Source organism: Chionomys nivalis, chromosome 4 (assembly GCF_950005125.1).
Source record: "Chionomys nivalis chromosome 4, mChiNiv1.1, whole genome shotgun sequence".
In the NCBI taxonomy this organism is placed as follows: domain Eukaryota; kingdom Metazoa; phylum Chordata; class Mammalia; order Rodentia; family Cricetidae; genus Chionomys; species Chionomys nivalis.
In genome coordinates, this window is record NC_080089.1 from 63,466,059 (window position 1) to 63,485,173 (window position 19,115).

A 19,115-nucleotide genomic window follows, 5' to 3' on the forward strand; every position below is an offset into this window, starting at 1 on the left:
CTTTGTTTGTTTGTTTTCAAGACAGGGTTTCTCTCTGTAGACCAGGCTGGCCTCGAACTCACAGAGATCCGTCTTCTTCTGCCTCCCAAATGCTGGGATTAAAGGAGTGCACCACCATCTCCTGGCTTTCATGTTCCCTTTTTGAAGGGTCTTTACACTAACAGATGTATGTATGATCCTCATAAATCTTGCATGACTGCTAAAACCTGCAAGATTTATAATTTGTCCAAATGCAATAATTAAGTCCTTTTTGTTTTGGTTTTTGTTTGTTTTCTTTTGTTTTTGAGACAGGGTTTTGGCTGTCCTGGAATTTCCTCTGTAGACCAGGCTAGCCTCAGACTCAGAGATCGACCTGCCTCTGCTCCCAAATGCTGGTATTAAAAGCATGCACCATCACTGCCCATACTTGATTTTAATATTTTTTAACATTTTGTTTATCTTTTGTATGTGTATGGTGTTTTGCCTGAATGTATGTTTGTATATCACACACATTCAGTGCCCATGGAAGCTGAAGATATTGACTCTCCTGGGACTGAAGTTATAGTCAGTTGTGAGCCACCATGTAGGTCCTCTGGAAAGGCAGTCACATGCTCTTAACCACTGAGCTATCTTCTACCTCTTATTTTTGAAGCAGGGTCTCAATGTGCATCCCTGGCTAGCCTGGAGCTTGCTATTCAGACCAAGCTGGCCTCAAACTCATAGTGATCTGCTTGTCTCTCCTTCCACTGCACTGGAATTAAAAGTATGTGCCACCCTGCCTAACTTAATAATTAAGGTAGAAACTGTCCAACCCCTTTCATCAGCAAATGACTACTGAGGACCCACTCTATGCCAGGTGCTACCCTACAAGCTATGTAAGGGCAAAGTGAAGACCTAACCATGACAAGGTCTGCATTTTAGTGGGGGCAGAGGACAGACAGGCATGTGCTATACAACAGTAATGGCCAGCAATACAAAGAAAAATGATAGGAGGAGAAAGTTCAAGCACTCTAAGATGGAGATGTGTTTAACTCATCACACAGGACTCTGAAGCCCAGAGTGAGAAAACAGTGGAAAAAAACTGAAGAACTGACGAGGTCAGGTGAGGTTGGCCAGGGTGAACCATTAACATCCCTCAGTACAGATAAGGAAGCGAACAATGAAAATGCAAGGGACTCAGCTATCATCAAATAAAAAGTTAAGTCCTGAGAGACAGCTGACCTTAGCACTTCAATTTCCACTCAGAACACAAAGCTTCTCCTCACAAAGATCAAAAGTATTGTTTTAGAGAAAATAAAGAGGGCCAGAAAGATGGCTCAGCAGGTAAGGGCACCTAGTACTATGTACAATAACCTAAGTTTGAACTCTGAAACCCACATAGTAGGAGAGTCCCACAAAGCTATCCCCAGATCCCCACTTTGTGTGCTGTGGTAGGCATGCAAACACACATACACACACACAATGTTTATATATGTATGTATATGTATGTATGTATGTATATACAATCACAGGCAAATTTCAAAGAGTAGCCTGATGCAGAAATAAGATGTAAGTATGTAAGTCTATTCTCAAGGAGAGTCACTCCCTACAAGAGCAGCAGCACTGATGATACCACAGAACTTTAAACCTATGGAAGGTGAAAGCCCCAGATTCGTGATCCTACAATGAAGTTCTAAGGGCAATTTTCTTTTAAATGTATTTTACAAGTTTTGGTTTTGTTCTCATCTTTTTCTTTCCCTATTTTAAAACACCAGCAATAATTTTTTTCAAAAACTTGCTATGGGGCAGATATGAGGCACATGCTTTTAATCCCACACTTGGAAGGCAGAGGCAGGTGAATTTCTGAATCTGAGGCCAGTCTGGTCTACAAAGTGAGTTCCAGGTCAGCTAGGGCTATACAAAGAAACCATGTCTTGAAAAACCAAAATTAAATAAGTAAGTATACTTGCTATGATACACATTTTCACCTTATTTACATACAATGCTATATATACACATTTTGTAAACACTTAAATAGTTCTCATTCATTTTCTTTACTTTCACAAAGCGAATTCCCCCACTCTCAATATCCACACTGCCTTTGGAATCACAGGTTTCTTAAAATCTCAGTCCAGCAAGGCAGTGGAGACACACACCCTTAATCCGGCACTCAGGAAGCAGAGACAAGCGGATATCTCTGTGACTTCGAGGCTAGCCTGGTCTACAGAGTGAGTTCCAGAACAGGATCCAAAGCTACAGAGAAACCCTGTCTCGAAAAACCAATAAATGGATGGATGGATGGATAGATAGATAGATAAAATCTCAGTTCCATCAGTAACTGCATGCAAAGTAGTGACCTGCGCACATTTTGAATGACTGCCTGCAGACTGAGGCTGCCCATCATAGTACTTCAGATGACTACAGTTGTGAAGCGAAGTATAGCTCTTGTAGACCAGGCTGGTCTCGAACTCACAGAGATCCGCCTGCCTCGGCCTCCCAAGTGCTGGGATTAAAGGCGTGCACCACCACCGCCCGCTGAGGACAGGATTTTTAAGCAAAGGTGACAACTGCTTCTCCCTAGCAAGGAAAAGGAAAGAGATTAACTACAAAGGAAACAGCGTGTGCAAAAGGCCAGGAGGGAATACAGTCCATCTCTGGAGGAAGCAAAAGAGGGCAGGAGAAAGAAGCCACAGGAAATGTGGTTAGAGAAGAGAAGGGTGGGGGCACAGGCAGGGATAGGGCATAGGCAGGCAGCTCACTCAGAGTTCCTCTGTTCAGCATGAGGAGTTGGGTGGGACTTTATTCTATTGCAATAGAACCATGTGGGGAAAACCAACAAAACAACAATGAAACCTTATTTCTAATTCATTTCATTATAATATTTAGGAGTCTAGTAATATGCTCGAATATTTTAAGTAAGAACGGTAGTTCTACATTTCCCCAGAGACTCCTAAAAGTTACATAAACTGCAGGGCCCATATTACTAGTTTCTTTCTTGAATCCTTGAAAGAGTAAGAGCTATGTTAATGTCAGCTTCAAGGTATCGAGGGGGGCAGCCTTGACATTGTGACAACCAAGAATTCTTTCACCCACTAGTAAGCATTTTCTTCTTCCTCTTCCTTACTTCACATTGTCTTACATTTGAATCGACCACTGGTGTAAACACAAAGATCAGAAGCACGAGAGTTCCTTCTGCTGACAGCCCAAGAGAGAAGAGGGCAAAACGTGGAGCTGTCCCTGCAGCACCCCACCCACCCCAATTAGTGCTAGGAAACAAGGGGGACAGTCCCTGTTTGTCTCCAGCAGCCTACACAGAAATGTCTCCTATTGCCACCCAGCAGTGAGTCAAGGAGGTAAATGCAAACTGCACAGAAAACAAGGCTAAAGGGCTGTTTGTCAAGAGCCACCTTAACACACCCAATGAACATGACCTGTCAAAGGTCCACCAGCCTTCTCAACAACCAATACAAGGCATCCGAGGGGGATAGTTTGGGAAGGGTCAAGTTGGTTCTATTATTGCAACCAGTTGTTCTGGGGAGAAAAAAAAATAAGCCTAGGCCCAGAGAACATAGGATACTTGTCCGGGCTCACAAAACTACAAGCAACAGAGCCAAGCTTCAAATCCAGCCTGATCCGGCACACAGGCTCTAAAACTAACTACTGTTTAGAACCTCCCAATCTCATCCAAATTTTTCTGCCATCAACTCGGAGGTAGTTTCTTCTAATATTCCAGATTCTGTTTCTCAAAACAAACAAAAAAACAAAACGCCAGGCAGTGGTAGTACATGCCTTTGATCCCAGCACTTGGGAGGTAGAGGCAGGTGGATCTCTGTGAGCTCGAAGCCAGCCTGGTCTACATAGTGAGTTCTAGGACACCAACAGGTACACAGAGAGACCTGTTTCAAACAAGGCAAAAATTTTTAATTAAAAAAAAATGATTGGCTGGGTGGTGGTGATGCATGCCTTCAGTCCTAGCACCAGCACTCAGGAGGCAGAGGAAGGTAGATCTCTGAGTCTGAGGCCAGCCTGGTCTACAGAATAAGGCCCAGGACTCCCACGGTTACACAGGGAAACCCTGTCTCAAAAATAAACAAATAAATAAGTTTAAGGAAATATTTTATTATTATGTGTGAATATGCACATTCCACAGTATTTGTGTGGAGGTCGGAGGATAAATTTCAGGAGTTGATTAGGTCCATCCACTGCAGGATCTGGGAACTGAACTCAGGTCACCAGGTTTACACAGCAAGCACTTTTACAGAGCTATTTCTCTGACACCCCCTATTCAGTTCTTTTCATGAAACCTCCCTTCCCTTTCCAAGGCTGCAGCTACAATGTCAAAATTAACAAGAGAATGAATGACAACAGGTATTTCCACTTTCAAACCCAAAAATTTGAAGGAAGATAAAGCCCTAATCTTTGACAAGAATCCACAATGAACAAAATTTATCCTAAGGGCTGGACAGATACCTCAGCAGTTTAAAAAATTACAAGCTCTTACTGTTTTTGCAGGGGACAGGGGACCTGAGTTCAGCTCCCAGAGTAGCCATGGCTCATAACTGCCTCTAAATAGTCCAGGGAATCCGATGTCTCTAGCCTCCAAAAGCACCTTCACACAGGCAGACACACATACTCATGCATAATTAAAAACAAAATCATTTTTTAAAAAAAAGCTGTGCTAATCTAACATAGTAGCAACTGCCTGTAATTCCAACATCACAAAGATAAGTCAGGAGAATTTCAGTTCTACACCAGCCTGAGTTACATATACAGACCCTGCCCATGCCACTCCACCCTCTCAAAAAACACGTCTTGAACATAGTTACCGAAGAATACCTCACCCTGAAAAGGGGTTGGGGGGGGGGGCTTACTGTCTGTTTTAAAGGGCAAAATGCTGTATGTACAAAATGAACAAATGCTCGTGATGCTGCTCAAAGACATACGCTACAAGTCAATGGTCAAGCCAGGAGCTGAGCAGGACCTAAAGGGATGCGTCGGAAGCAGTTCTTAACCTGGCTATGCTCACACAAACCCACTATCAGCCCTGCCAGCACTGTAGGTTTCAATGCAAGTCACCATCCCGACAACAGGTCCCGAGTTATTAAAATCTAGGGAAAAGGGAGAGTTAAATGATCTCCAAAGGGCAGAATGCCCGAAGCTACTTTCATTTTGTCAGATACCTCAAAGACTCCCGTCGTCAGGTAAAGATGAAGAATTTAATCATTTCTAGTTATTTCTCCATCTAGTCTGAGTGTCTCTCCCACAGACGGAACCCAACAGGTGGGCTCAAACCCCCCACCCCAAATACCCTTATGAAATAAATTGTACGCAAAACCTGCCTCTGCAGATAACCGAGCACCTTTGGTTTGGCTTCCACGGTCATCATTCTTAGTCTCAGGTCAATTTCCGGCCCGCAGTTAACTAAGCAAAGCCAGAAAAACCGGTGAGGGGATGGACTGTCGCATGAACGGTCAGATGAGGAGAGACTCTTCCCTCGAACAAGGCAGTACCCAAGGAGGCCATGGACAGAGAATCCTCAAAGTGAGCCAGGTAACAGCCATGAGGAAGTCTGTGCACACACGCCCCCGCTGGCCAGGCGATCAACCGGCCACAAGGCCCCACAGGTGTCAGGCACCAAGAGTAATGGGGCTCCCCCATCCCAAGTCCACACTCAGACCCTGGCGAGGTATCAAAGGCGCAGAAACGACCTGAATTTGCTCTGCGTCCCGTTACAGGCCAGAATCCCAGAGGATGCCCTTTAGGCAATAGCCGGGTAGACACATTAGGTTTCGTTTTTCATGGACGAAAATTGATACCGGTGGCCAGGGGCGACACACGGGGTTGGGAAAGAGGGGGATCGGGACTCGCGGGTGCACAGCCGGTGTGAGTCAAGCGCACAATCAGTGCTTAGTCACCGATAGCCCGGCGGCCGGAGTTCCTCGCCCCCCGCCAGCCCGGGCCGTACGTGACGGAGCCGAGCCTGGTGGTGGCGGCCTCCCGGCCACTCCCGGTACTCACTCGGCCGAGCTGGTCCCGTTAACCGCCGAGCCATCGGGGGTCGGGTTCAGCTGGATGGGCGTCGGCTTCTTCTTGGGCATCTTGCAGCGAGGAAGCAGCCTGCAACTCGGCGGGGAGCGCGCGGCCGCTTCTCGTTTCCTCCCTGGGTTCTGCCCGGAGTCGGGGTGGCTCTGTCAGCCGCACGCTCCTGGGACCCTCCGCCCAACCCTCGCGGGGAACCAGCTGCGCGCGCTCGGCGGCCCGGGACTCTCTCGCCTCAGCGCACGCGTTCCTTGAGCTCCGGCGGCCCCGCTACGCACTCCCCACAGCTTGGCTAGAGATGCAACCCCAGAAAAAGTACGGCCACTGCCGCCACCGCACTCGGAGCCGTGGCGCACAGACGTCCCAGTGGGGGACTGGAGGGCGGGGGAGGGGCGGGGAACTAGGCAAGCCCCGCCCCCACGGGGGCTGCAGCGCTTCCCTCACGCCCTCCTGACTCCGCCCCCGTCGCTTCGCCCAGAGCCAATGGAAACTGAACTGAACGGCAGATGACGCGGAAATACGTCACGGGGGCGCGGCGCGCTGGGCCGGGGGCGGGGTGAGAGAAAGGCTTCCGGGCGCCCTCTGCTGACCAGAGGCGCCCTGCGGAATGGCGAAGAAGGTTCTTGCTCGCAGTTCCTCGTGCCTCTGCCTGGTGCTGCTCGGCCTCTCCCTTAGGCTGGGTCACGTTGGCCCAGATGAAAGTACAAAATGAATCAGAAAAGGACCCCTTTACGTGTTCTGAGGCCAGGCTGGATAGAGTAACAGGAAACTAAACTTGTCAAGAGCCAGCCAGGGGTATAAACTTAATCCCAGTACAAGAGGCAAAAGCAGGCTGGTGTCTGTGGAGTTCCAGGTCTGTTTGCTTTACACTGCAAGTTCAAGGCCAACCAGGGATACATTGTGATACTGTGTCTCAAAATAAAACTTTCAAAAGACTCCTTAAACCAAACTGGTGTGATTTTTTTTTTTTTTTTTTTGTGCTACTAAACCGCTTATAGAGAGCTGAGAACTCGGTGCTGATGAGGTAGGAAATTAGTACAGCCTATTTTGAGAGCAGAGTGAAGTAGATTAATGGGTCAGTTGTCCTATCTGTCACCAATCTCACATCCTTTTTTAGTTGTTTTCCAAGTCTTAAAATCTCCTCCAAGTAGCCTGGACAGATAGTGCAGAAGTAGAGAATGCTTGCTACTCTTGCAGGACCTGGGCTGGGTTTCCTTCATTCGTGTGTGGGCAGTTCACTACCACTAAAGCTCCAACTCTAGGGGATCCAATGCTTCTGGCCTCCGAGGGTACTTGCAGTCATGTGCATTTACCCACCACACACGTACAAAAAGCACTAAAAATAAAATCAGAGCCGGGTGGTAGTGGCACATATCTTTAACACCAGAACTCAGGAGGCGGAGGCAGGCAGATTTCTGTGAGTTTGAGACCAGCTTGGTCTACAGAGCAAGTTCCAAGACAGGCTCCAAAGCTACACAGAGAAACCCTGTCTTGAAAAACAAAATAATAATAATACAAAATTGGACCAGTCATGGTGGCACATGCTTTAGCCCCAGCACTCAGGAGGCAGAGTCAAGCAGATCTCTAAGTTTGAGTCCAGCCTCATCTACAAAGTGAGTTCCAGGACATCCAGAGCTATACAGAAAAACCCTGTCTCCAAAAAACCAAAATAATGATAACAATGATGATGATAAATAAGATAAATATTTAAAAAATAATAAGTTCGGGAACTAGAGCGATAGCTCAGAGGTTAAGAGCACTGGTTGCTCTTCCAGAGGTCCTGAGTTCAATCCCAGAAACGACATGGTGACTCACAGCCATCTATAATGAGATCTGAAGGCCTTTTCTAGCATGTTGGCATACATGCCAACAGAACATTAAATGTATAATAAATAAATCTTTAAAAATAAATAAATAAATTTAGCATTACATAAATAGGTATGGTGGGGCATGCACTCACCAAATGGAGACAGGAGGATCAGAAAGCTATCCTCAACTACCTAGCAAGTTCTAGACCTAACCTAGGCCACATGAGACACTGTCTACCCAACACACACACCCAAAAAACAGATCCTAGGTTTAGTCTACAAACTTCACATTTAAGTTGTACAATTTGACTTGGTAATCCCATTTGGATGAATCTTTTGTGTGAGAATTATGAAACCATGCAAAAGAATGACCCACAAATAAATTAACTAGCTAAAATCTGAAACTGCCTAAATATACAGCAGAAGAGAAGTGATTACATCATCTGTAACACAGTCATATGATGAAATAAATATTGGATGAGAATGCTTTTTTTTGTACTGAAGTTTCAACCAGTAAAAATTAATTTAAAAAAGAAAAAAAGATTTTTTTTTTAAAAAAAAAAAAGGCTGAGTAGAGGTAACACATGCCTTTAATCCCAGCACTCAGGAGGCAGACAGATCTCTGAGTTTGAGGTCAGTCTTGTCTACAGAGAGAAATCCATAACCAAAAAAAAACAAGCCGGGCGCTAGTGGCGCACGCCTTTAATCCCAGCACTTGGGAGGCAGAGGCAGGCGGATCTCTGTGAGTTCGAGACCAGCCTGGTCTACAAGAGCTAGTTCCAGGACAGGCTCCAAAACCACAGAGAAACCCTGTCTCGAAAAAACCAAAAAAAAAAAAAAAAAAATTCCAGGACAGCCAGGGATACACAGAGAAAAACAAATACAAAAGCAAAGAATTGATTCACTTTAGAAATGAAAGCCAAGGATCTTGGGCAAAAGGGTCTATTTTCATTTTTTTCTTTTCTTCTCTTCCCCTCCCATTATTCATAATTTCACTACAAAAGATTCATCGATCCAAGTTCACTTCTGGGCTGAGCATGTGTGTGGTTCAGCGATAGAACACTCGTCAGGCGTTTGTGAAGCTCTGGTTTGAGTCCCAGCATCATAAGAAAAGCAAAGTAAAACAGAACAAACAAAAACTATTGATAAGGATGTGTTACACTGTGCTGGCTGGTTGATGTGCTAACTCGACACAAGCTAGCATCATTTTGGAAGGAACCTCATTAGAGAAAATACCCCTACCAAACTGGACTTTGACAAGCCTGTAGTGTATTTTCTTGATTGATGATCGATGTGAGCAGTGCCAAGCCCGGGTGGGTGGCCCTGGGTGCTATAAGAAAACAGGCTGAGGAAGCTACAGGGGACAAGTAAGTAGCAGCATTCCTCCACGGTTTCTGCCTCCACGTTCTTGCCTTGACTGTCCACACGATGGACTGTGCTGGGGAAGTGGAAGCAAAATAAACCTGTCCTCCCCAAGCTGAATTTTGGTCGTGGTGTTTTATTACAGCAATAGAGACATGAAAGACAAACGCCTCGCGGAGATAAATCAACTTGTGTGACTAATTTGGAATTCTGCCTGACAGGATCTGGTAAGACTAAAATTACACATGTCCCCTGTCACACAGCTATTCTATTTGATGTGTTGTTCACTGACAGAAATCCATATTTATGTTAGGATGAACATGCTCAAGCATGTTGAGAGCAGCACTGTTTGTAATAGTTTTGGAGAAACCACCAACAGCAAGCAGGCAAATCTCACATTCATCCACCATCCATCCCATGCTGTGGAACATGGTGAAAATCGACCGGAACGCCTGCAAAAATAAAGGTAAATCACAAATTTCTCATCAGGGAGAAAAAAGATGGACAGAGGACTGGGGGAGATGATTCGCTGGGTAGGAGCACTTGCTGCTCAAGCACATGGCATTCCCAGAACCCACATATGAAGCAGGCATGACCCCAGTGCTATTTAGGGAGAAGAGACAGGCAGATCACTGGAGGTAGGTAGCCACCAGCCCAGCTCCAGGCCCAGTGACAGATGCTGGCTCAGGGGAGTGAAGTGGAGAGTCATAGAGCTGGGTACTCAGTATTTCCTATGGTACCCTTGTACATACACAGGCTTGTGCACCTGCACATACATGTGTTCATACATCACACACATACACACTAAATTAACCAAAATTTTACATTTATTTGTGTGTGGTGTGTGTAGGACTGCATGTACACGTTTGACTGTACGTGTACCATGGAATACTCACGAAGGTCAGGGGACAACTTTCAGGAATCTGTTCTTTCTTTCCACCATGTAGTTTCTAGGGATTAAACTCAGCTTGTCAGTCTGATGGCAAGCACGTTAACCTGCTGAATCAGCTCAGCAGCCTCCTCAATTTAAAATATATGTTATATGTATGTATTTATTTTTTACCCTTTTTGCGGGGAGGGTTCAATGTGTATCCTGGCTATCCTGGAACTCACTCTGTATACCAGGCTGGCCTCAAACTCAGAAATCTTTCTGCCTCTCCGGAGTGCAAAGATTAGAGGCATGTGCCATTACTGCCCAGTGTATTTTCACTATTTTTTAAATTGTGTTTATGTGTTGTTGTCTACATGTGAGTATAGGCATGCAAGTGCAGGTACCCACAGAGGCCAGACATGCCAACTCTCTCTGGAGCTGGAGTTACAGGGGATTGTTAGCTACTAATGTGGGTGATAGAAAATACCCAGGTCTTCAGCAAGAGCAGCAGTTCTCTTGGCTCCCAAATTAGAAAAAAAAAAAAGCAAAGACAAAAACTAGACACAATAATGTAATACTGTTTTTTATTTTATATAAAGTTTGGATACTAGCAATCTCCATTTAAAGTGACAGTAGCAATGGGAAGGTGAGCTGAGAGGGTTATCAGGGTTCTATAGACCAGGCTGGCTTTGAACTTGTTATGTAGACCTCCAATACAAATTATTTAATGGAAGAATTTTTTTTTAAGAGACAGGGTTTCTCTGTGTAGCCCTAGCTGTCCTGGAACTAACTCTGTAGATCAGGCTGGCCTCGAACTCATAGAGATCCACCAGCTTCTGCCTCCCAAGTGCTGGGATTAAACATATGCATCACCATCGCCTGGCTGGAAGAAACACTTTCTATGTGACAAGCAAAATAAAAAAGCTGTGCATGGTGACACATGCTTTTGATCCCAGAAGTCTAGAGATAAAGGGATTGCTTGTGCCACTGAGGCCAGCCTGCTCTACATAGAGAGTTCCAGGCCAGTCAGTACTATATGGCAGGATGCTGGGGCTTTTTGCTTGTTTTTTGAAACAGGGTTTCTCTGTGTAACAGCTTTGACTGTCCTGGAACTTGATTTGTTCTATTAAACTCATAGATATCTGGGGCTGGAGAGATGGCTCAGAGGTTAAGAGCATGGCCTGCGCTTCCAAAGGTCCTGAGTTCAATTCCCAGCAACCACATGGTGGCTCACAACCATCTGTAATGAGGTCTGGTGCCCTCTTCTGGCCTTCAGGCATACACACAGACAGAATATTGTATACATAATAAATAAATATTAAAGAAAAATCTCATAGATATCTGTCTGCCTCTGCCTCCTAAAGGCTGGGACTTAAAGTGTGCCGGCAGGGTTGGAGAGATGGCTCAGAGGTTAAGGGTACTTCCTGCTCTTCCAAAGGTCCTGAGTTCAATTCCCAGCAACCACATGTTGGCTCACAACCATCTATAATGAGATCTGTTGCTCTCTTCTGGCATGCAGGCAGAACACTGTATATATAATAAATAAATAAATCTTTAAAAAAAAGAAAATAAAAGTGTGCCACCACCATCACCTGGCTGTGTTCCTTTGTTAAGCTTTTTTGTTTAAAAAAATAAAACATTTATATTCTCTGAGCACTTTGTGCTTTTAAAACGACGTAACTGTCAGGAGAGAGAGGTAGGAGGATTAGGTTTCAAGGTAAGAATCAGCTTAGTGAATTGGAGGGCAGCCTGGGTTCAAGAGACCCCATCTCAAAAAAGCAAACCACAAAACTCTGATATAATTAGTATATTTATATAAGTATAAAGCGTAGAAAAGTAGTATCAAATATTCTTGCTATACTGCTCAACGATTTTCTGTTCATACGATGGAATCTTGGGCTTAGCCATCCTCTGCCATTATTACACAATTATTACCAGTTGGATAGCACAGCACCATTAGATTTTAGGATACTGCCTATTTATGGGTTGTTTATTTTATTATTTTTTATTCTTTTACTATTTTTGTCTTTTGAAACAGGGTTCCTCTGTATAGCCCTGGATGTCCTGGAACTCATTCTGTAGATCAGACTGGCCTCAAACTTGAAGACCCAGCTGCCTCTTCCTCCTAAGTGCTAGGATTAAAGGCCTGTGCCACCACCACCTGGCCGTTTTTATTTTATGAGTATGGATGTTCTGACTACATGTATGTCCCTCTGCCATTTACATACCTGATGCCTACAGAGGCCAGCAAGGGTGTCAGGTCCTCGTGGAACTGTAGTCAACAGAGGAGTGTGAGTCAACATGCAGAGCTGGGAGCAAACCTGGGTCTCTGCAAGAGCAGCCCGTCCTCTCAACAGCGAAGCCATCTCTCCAGCACACTACAAGTTTTGTATTAGAGACCAGCTCCTACATGCTCCATTAAAAATTGCAATATTTAAAGCTGGGCATGGCGGCACACGCCTTTAATCCCTGCACTCTGGAGGCAGAGGCAGGCAGAACTCTTAATTTTAAGCCACCCTGGTCTACATAAATAGATCCACACCACCCAGAGTTACATGGTGAGACCCCTGCCTCAAAATAAAACAAACAAAACAAACAAACAAAAAAAACAAAAAAAAAACTGGGCATGGTGCCACACATCCTTATTTTATTTATTTATTTATTTAGGTTTTTCAAGATAGGGTTTCTCTAGAGATCCGCCTGCCTCTGCCCCCCGAGTGCTGGGATTAAAGACGTGTGCCACCACCGCCCGGCTAATGCCACATGTCTTTAATCCCAGCACTAGAAAGCAGAGGCAGGTGGGTCTCTATGAGTTCGAGGCCAACCTGGTCTATAGGGCGAGGTCCAGAACAGCCAGGGCTACACAGAGAAACCCTGTATCAAAAAATAAACAAAATCAAACAAACAGATAACCAACCCCAAAATTACAATATTTATTCTCTTCTTAGAAAAGAATATTTTGGGGAAATTCAAAATAAGAAGTTTCTGATTGGGACCTGTAAAGATGGGCAGCAGTTATTTACACTGGGTGCCCCCTTCCCCCCCTTAAGCTTCATTTTTATTATTTCTTTGTTTTTGTTTTTCGAGACAAGGTTTCTCTGTAGCTTTGGTGCCTGTCCTAGAACTAGCTCTTATAGACCAGGCTGGTCTCGAACTCACAGAGGTCCGCCTGCCTCTGCCTCCCGAGTGCTGGGATTAAAGGCGTGCACCACCACCCGGCATTTTTATTATTTCTAATTATGCGTATGTGCATGTGTGTGCATGTGCACGTGCATGAAGGTGTCCTTGGAAGTGAGAGGCATCAGATCCCCTGGAGCTAGAGTTACACGCATTTGTGAGGCACCTGACATGCATGGGGGAACCAAACTCATGCGCTCTGGAAGAGCAGCAAGTGCTCGTCAATACACAGCCGTATCTCCATCCCACTGGCTGCTTTCGCAGAGTGCCCAGGCTTTTCCCAGCACCATGTATCATCTCACAGCTTACTGATTATAGCGAGGAGAAGTTATTCAATATGAGGAAATGTTTTCTTCAGTTTTGGTTTTGTTTCTACTATAATGCTACAAATCCTACACCATAATCATGATAAGAGCTCTGACTTTATCAGATGCTTTTTACCATTTATTTTATTTGATACCGGTCTCAAGTATTACAAGATGGCCTCCACCTTTCTGTAACCAAGAATGACTTTGGATCTCTCTTCCTCCTGCCTCTACCTCCCCAGTGCTGAGATTACAGATGTGCATAGCACTTGGGGTTATTCAGAAATGGGAATCGCATTCAAGGCTTGCTGACTGCTAAGCAAGAGATGGATCAACTGAACTGCAGCCCCAGCTCAAATCCTTTTATTACATAATTTCCTTCCACCTATCATTCTTTCTGTTCAGAATCTGTATGTTTGTTTTGTTTTGTTGACAGGGTTTCTCTGTAGCTTTGGAGCCTGTCCTGGAACTAAGTCTTGTAGACCAGACTGGCCTCGAACTCACAGAGATCTGCCTGCTTCTGTCTCCCAAGTTCTGGGATTAAAGAAGTGCCACCACCATCTGGCTCTTATTTTTGTTTTTAACATGAATGTATGTACGTACATATATATATATATATATATATATATATATATATATATATATATATATATATATATATGTTTGTATGAAAGAGCTCTTAACTGCTGAACCATCTTTCCAGCCCCCAGTCTCCCACTCTTTAAATGTAAGTCCAGTATCTAATGCTGGTGTGGGTCTCAGTTTTCAAGGTCTCCAATTCAGAGAAAGCCTAGAAAAGAAAGAAGATAAACCCTGCATGAGTCGGCAGAAACCTAGTGACATGGTGTTATCACCATCGTAAAATAAACAATACTTTGTATTTTATGTGGCTGTTGTCCCATTACAGTAATCTGGCACATTGTGGAGAAGAGATTTCTTATTCCTTGGGAGAACATAAAACTATAAAATATGTCAGGGGTACCAATAATTACAGTTTTCAGTATATTAAAATCATATGCACAAGTCCAGGCTTGTGTGCCATGCAGTTCATTACTGGAGACGAAAATCTGCTCAGGCAAGCTCTCAATGTTCTCTAAGCTAACAGGCCTCTGAGCAAGAGTGAGTTAGAGAGAAACGCTCACGCTGTCGTGGGTTCTGCCTGAGCTCCTCTTCTCGAGGCCTCTAGATCACCGCAGCTCAAATGGTCACTCCCCACTTTCCATTTCCTGTCTGTAATCTTTGCAGAGCACTTGGCAGGAAGAGGATGATGAAGGAATTTCCCACAGAGTAGACAGAAGCATGAAAGAGGAGGAGAGGGTGGGGCAGCCCCAAGCATTTAGGGGAATGTTCTGGCAAAGAGATTTGAGATCTGTTTAATCTCATACCAGATTTGAGAATAAGAAGATCCGGGATCCGGGATTTGGATTGCAAAGGAAGTCAAGGCTTCCTTCTAAGAAGCTGGCATGTCCTGAGTATCTGCTTTCCCGGTGATACACAAAGGTAAAAATAAAGTTAATTAACTAATTAATAATAAATGCAAAGCATCATGGCACATCTGCCACCCAGGACAAAATGCCTGTCTGTCCTCCAAAGAATGCTACAGGATCTGGCTTCCTACCTGGTTCAGGCCACATCCTCAGACAATGGCTGAGCTCACATTGCCCTCCACCTTGCTGGAGCATCTTCCTTTAAGTGAAGAATAAGTGACCACTATAAGTGGTATCAAGTTGGGTAGTGGTGGCACGGGAGCCAGAGGCAGGTGGATCTCTGAGTTTGAGGTCAGCCTAGTCCACAGAGCGACTTCCAGGACAGACTTCAAAGCTACAGAGAAACCCTGTCATGAAAAACAAAGATAAAAACACAAGTGGTTATCAAAATACTCCCAATGGTCTCATTGTAGCTGGAATGGCTGGTGAAGCCAACGTATCTCCTGAGGGTGATGGGAGCCACTGCAGCAGATTTAGGCCCCACACTTGACTCTTCATCAGTTATTCAGCAGGAGTAGCTACAAGACTGACAGAACTGTAAACATCCAGACAGTGGGTTACACTTCTAAACTATTTATCTAAAATGTTTAAAATTTAGTTCCCACCTAGCATGTTGGTACATGTTTTAATCCCAGTACAGATGTCTTTAATCCCAGATAGGGCCAAGTGAGTTTCTGTGAGTTCAAGGTCAACCTGATCCGGTGTCTTCCAGGGCAGCATGTGTTACACATATGTACACGCATGTTATTAAATTAAATATTAATTATGTTGATTAAGTGGAAAATTTGAACATCAATCAAATAAATATTAATTAAAAACAAACATGAATCAAAATTTTAAATTAGTTTCATATTGTTGGGGATCTCTGCTCAGGTCTCACTCCCCCATTCCAAACCCAGCCCAGATAATTGGCTAGGAATCCAGTCCCACTCCTCCCATTCCAGACCCCACCCCATAGAAATCCCACCAAGGGTTGGCTCCTCCCCTGGAGCTTCTCGAGAACCTGTGGCCACAGGGTATTTAAGACCGGCCTCTGAGTTGGGCCGTGGTGGTGCAGGTCTTTAATCCCAGCACTTGGGAGGCAGAGGCAGTTGAATCCAGGTGAGTTCGAGGCCAGCCTGGTCTACAAGAGCTAGTTCCAGGACAGCTAGGACTGTTACATAGGGAAACCTGTCTCGGGGGAAAAAGGAAAAGATCGGCCTTGGCCCTGCCATGTGATTTCTCTCCTGCTTTCTTCTCCAGAGAATCACCCAGGAGCTGCTTTGCTCAGATTAAACCTGGTCATATTTTTCAGCCTGGTATGACTTATTGCATCAGCAGAGGAACTCACTACTGGGGATTTCAAAACACTTATTACTATCATGTCCACCACGCAGATAAATCAACTTAGGAATTCACTTTGGAGAAATACTCAGAGGTGTGCAAAAATGGCACCTTCCTTAGTCCTGGAAGCCTGACTGGATCCACAGGGAAATGAATTCACAGACATTGAAGAAACAACAGACACTCGTGCAGAAAGGCTGGGGTCAGGTGGGCTCCGCTCCCTCTGATGGAAGGCACCTATTACACAACCTGGAAACTTAGCGCATTTGCATTTACTGTGCAGACACAAAGAGGAGGAGGTCCGGTTGTCTCTGTGGGCAGGCTATAACATCAGGGAGGAGGAAATTGTTCGGATGCTTTCTGTACACCAGTCTTAGCAAAAGGTCGATTGTTCCTCAATGCTCTAAGCAGAGACTGCTCTGCTAGTTCTTTGAGCCTTAGCTAGGGAAAGCCTTGCAGTTTCCTTGGGCACGAGGGCGTGAGGCACTGTGCCCTGTCAACAGTACACGTTGACTCAGGACTTCATCTGCTCCCCACACAGATTTATGTACAACAAAGATCCTTGTTTCAGCATTACTTCTAACACACACACACACACACACACACACACACACACACAAATTTCCCCTGGATAGAATTTGTTGACGATGATCACAACTAGAAAAAAAGGCTAACTGATAAGAAATTGCTTACCTTTTATTTTATGTTCTTTTCTCTTTTTCTTTTTTTTGTCTAACTGTATATGTTACTTTATTTTGTTTTCTTCACAAACATTGACGAAGTTGGGGAGATGGCTCAGCCTGTAAAGTCCTTGCTGCAAAAGAATGAAGATCTGAGTTTGGATCTCCAGCACCCATGCCAAAAACGAAAAAAAAGGAGGGCACTGCATGGTTTGGGATATTTGTTTACACTGTGTGAAGATGTGTTACTGTGACTGCGTTAATAAAGACCTGAATGGCCAATAGCTAAGCAGGAGAGAATAGGCGGGACTTCCAGGCAAAGAGAAACTCAGGGTTAGAATCTGACCCAGCAGGAGGCGCTAGTGAGACACTGACGACGTTGGCCATATGGCACAGAGGAAAGGTAACCAAGTCATGTGGTAGAATGTAGATTAATAAAAGATTAATTTAAGTTATAAGAGCTAGTTAGGAAAAAGCCTAAACTAAGGCCAAGCATTCATAATTAATAAGACGTCTTGTGTCATTATTTGTGAACTGCCAGCCCAAAGAAAAGTCCAGCTACAGCTGCAAACATCTGTAATCCCAGTATCAGAGAGGCAGAGACACATGGGATGTTGGAGTGCACTGGCCAGGCAGCCTTGCAGAATAGCTGTGTTCTAGTTCTGAGGGATCTGATGCCCTCTTCTGGTCTCCACTGGCACTACACTCATGTTCACAGATTTTTCTCTTTCTACACACACACACACACACACACACACACACACACACACCAATAATTAGAAATAAAATCTAGCCAGGTGGTGGTGCATGCTTTTAATCCCAGTATTCAGAAGGCAGAGGCAGGTAGATCTCTGTGAGTTTGAGGCCAGCCTGGTCTGCAGAGTGAGTTCCAGGATACACAGAGAAACCCTGCCTCAGAAAAAAAAATAAAAATAAAAAACGACAAACAAACAAAAACTTTAAAAAAGTAAAACAAAAGGATGCACCAGTGGTTGGGGATGTGGCTCTGTGTCCTAGCATTCCTGTGGACGGAAATTGTGGAGTATCTTTAAAACATCATCCCCAGCAATCAAAGAACTATTCATATGTACAACATTGGTGAATCTTAAAGTAACTATGCTGAATTAAAGAAGCCACACACCAAATATGTTTTTACTCTACAATTCCATTTACATAATATTCTAAATTTAAAAAAAAAGATTTCTTAAAATTTATTGTGTGATGGGTTGGGGGACAGGAAGCCAAAAAAAGGCTTCAGATCCTGTCTTAGTTACTTTTCCATTGCTGTTATAAGACACCATGATCAGAGATTAGGAACACTGGCTGCTTTTCCAGAGGTCCCGAGTTCAATTACCAGTAACCACATGGTGGCTCACAACCATCTACAGTGAGATCTGGTGCCCTTTTCTAGCCTGCAGGTATACAAGCAGACAGAACACTGTATATTTAATAAATAAATCTTTAAAAGACACCATGGCCAACACAACTTATGAAAGAATTTATTTGGGGCCTACAGTTTCAAAAGGTTAGTTAGAGCTAACTAACTAACTCATAATGGTGGGGTACATGGGGGAGTAAGGCAGCTGAGCATTTACGTCTTGATCCACACACATGAGGCAGGCAAAATTAACTGGGAATGGTGTGGGCCTTTTGAAACCTCAAAGTCCATCCCCCGGTGACACACCTTATCCAACAAAATATATCCCCAAATCCTTCCCTAATGGGTTCACCCAAGTGGGGACCAAGCATTCAAATATATGACCCCCATTCAAACCCTAATAGATCCCTGGAACTGGAGTTCCAAGTGTATATGAGCAGTCAGATTAGGTGCTGGGAACTGAACGGCAGTCCTTTGCGAGAGCAGCAAGTGCTCTTAACTATTGAGGCATTTCTCCAGCTTACACATGACATTCTAGAAAGTACAAACTGAAATGGGGCAAAGGGCAGATGAGAGGATTCTCTGTTTAGTAGTGCATGTTGGGGTTCTGTAGAGGATCAGTACTGATAGAATGAAAAAAAATATATATATATATATGGGATTTATATAGGCTTTATATAGGATTTATAAATGACATATAGGCTGTGGTCCAACAATGGCTGTCTCC

At 44.3% G+C, this 19,115-nt stretch overlaps 1 protein-coding gene across 1 annotated transcript in view; it reads right to left on the minus strand.

Moving 5' to 3' along the window:
• Window positions 1-6,385, minus strand: part of Map2k1 (mitogen-activated protein kinase kinase 1) — a 74,116-nt gene extending 67,731 nt beyond the window's left edge. Inside the window, exon 1 of the mRNA XM_057766855.1 lies at window positions 5,977-6,385. Within this exon, the coding sequence (XP_057622838.1) occupies window positions 5,977-6,056 (80 nt within the window). The 5' untranslated portion in view covers window positions 6,057-6,385. The remainder of the gene's footprint in view (window positions 1-5,976) is intronic.
• Window positions 6,386-19,115: the final 12,730 nt, after the last annotated feature.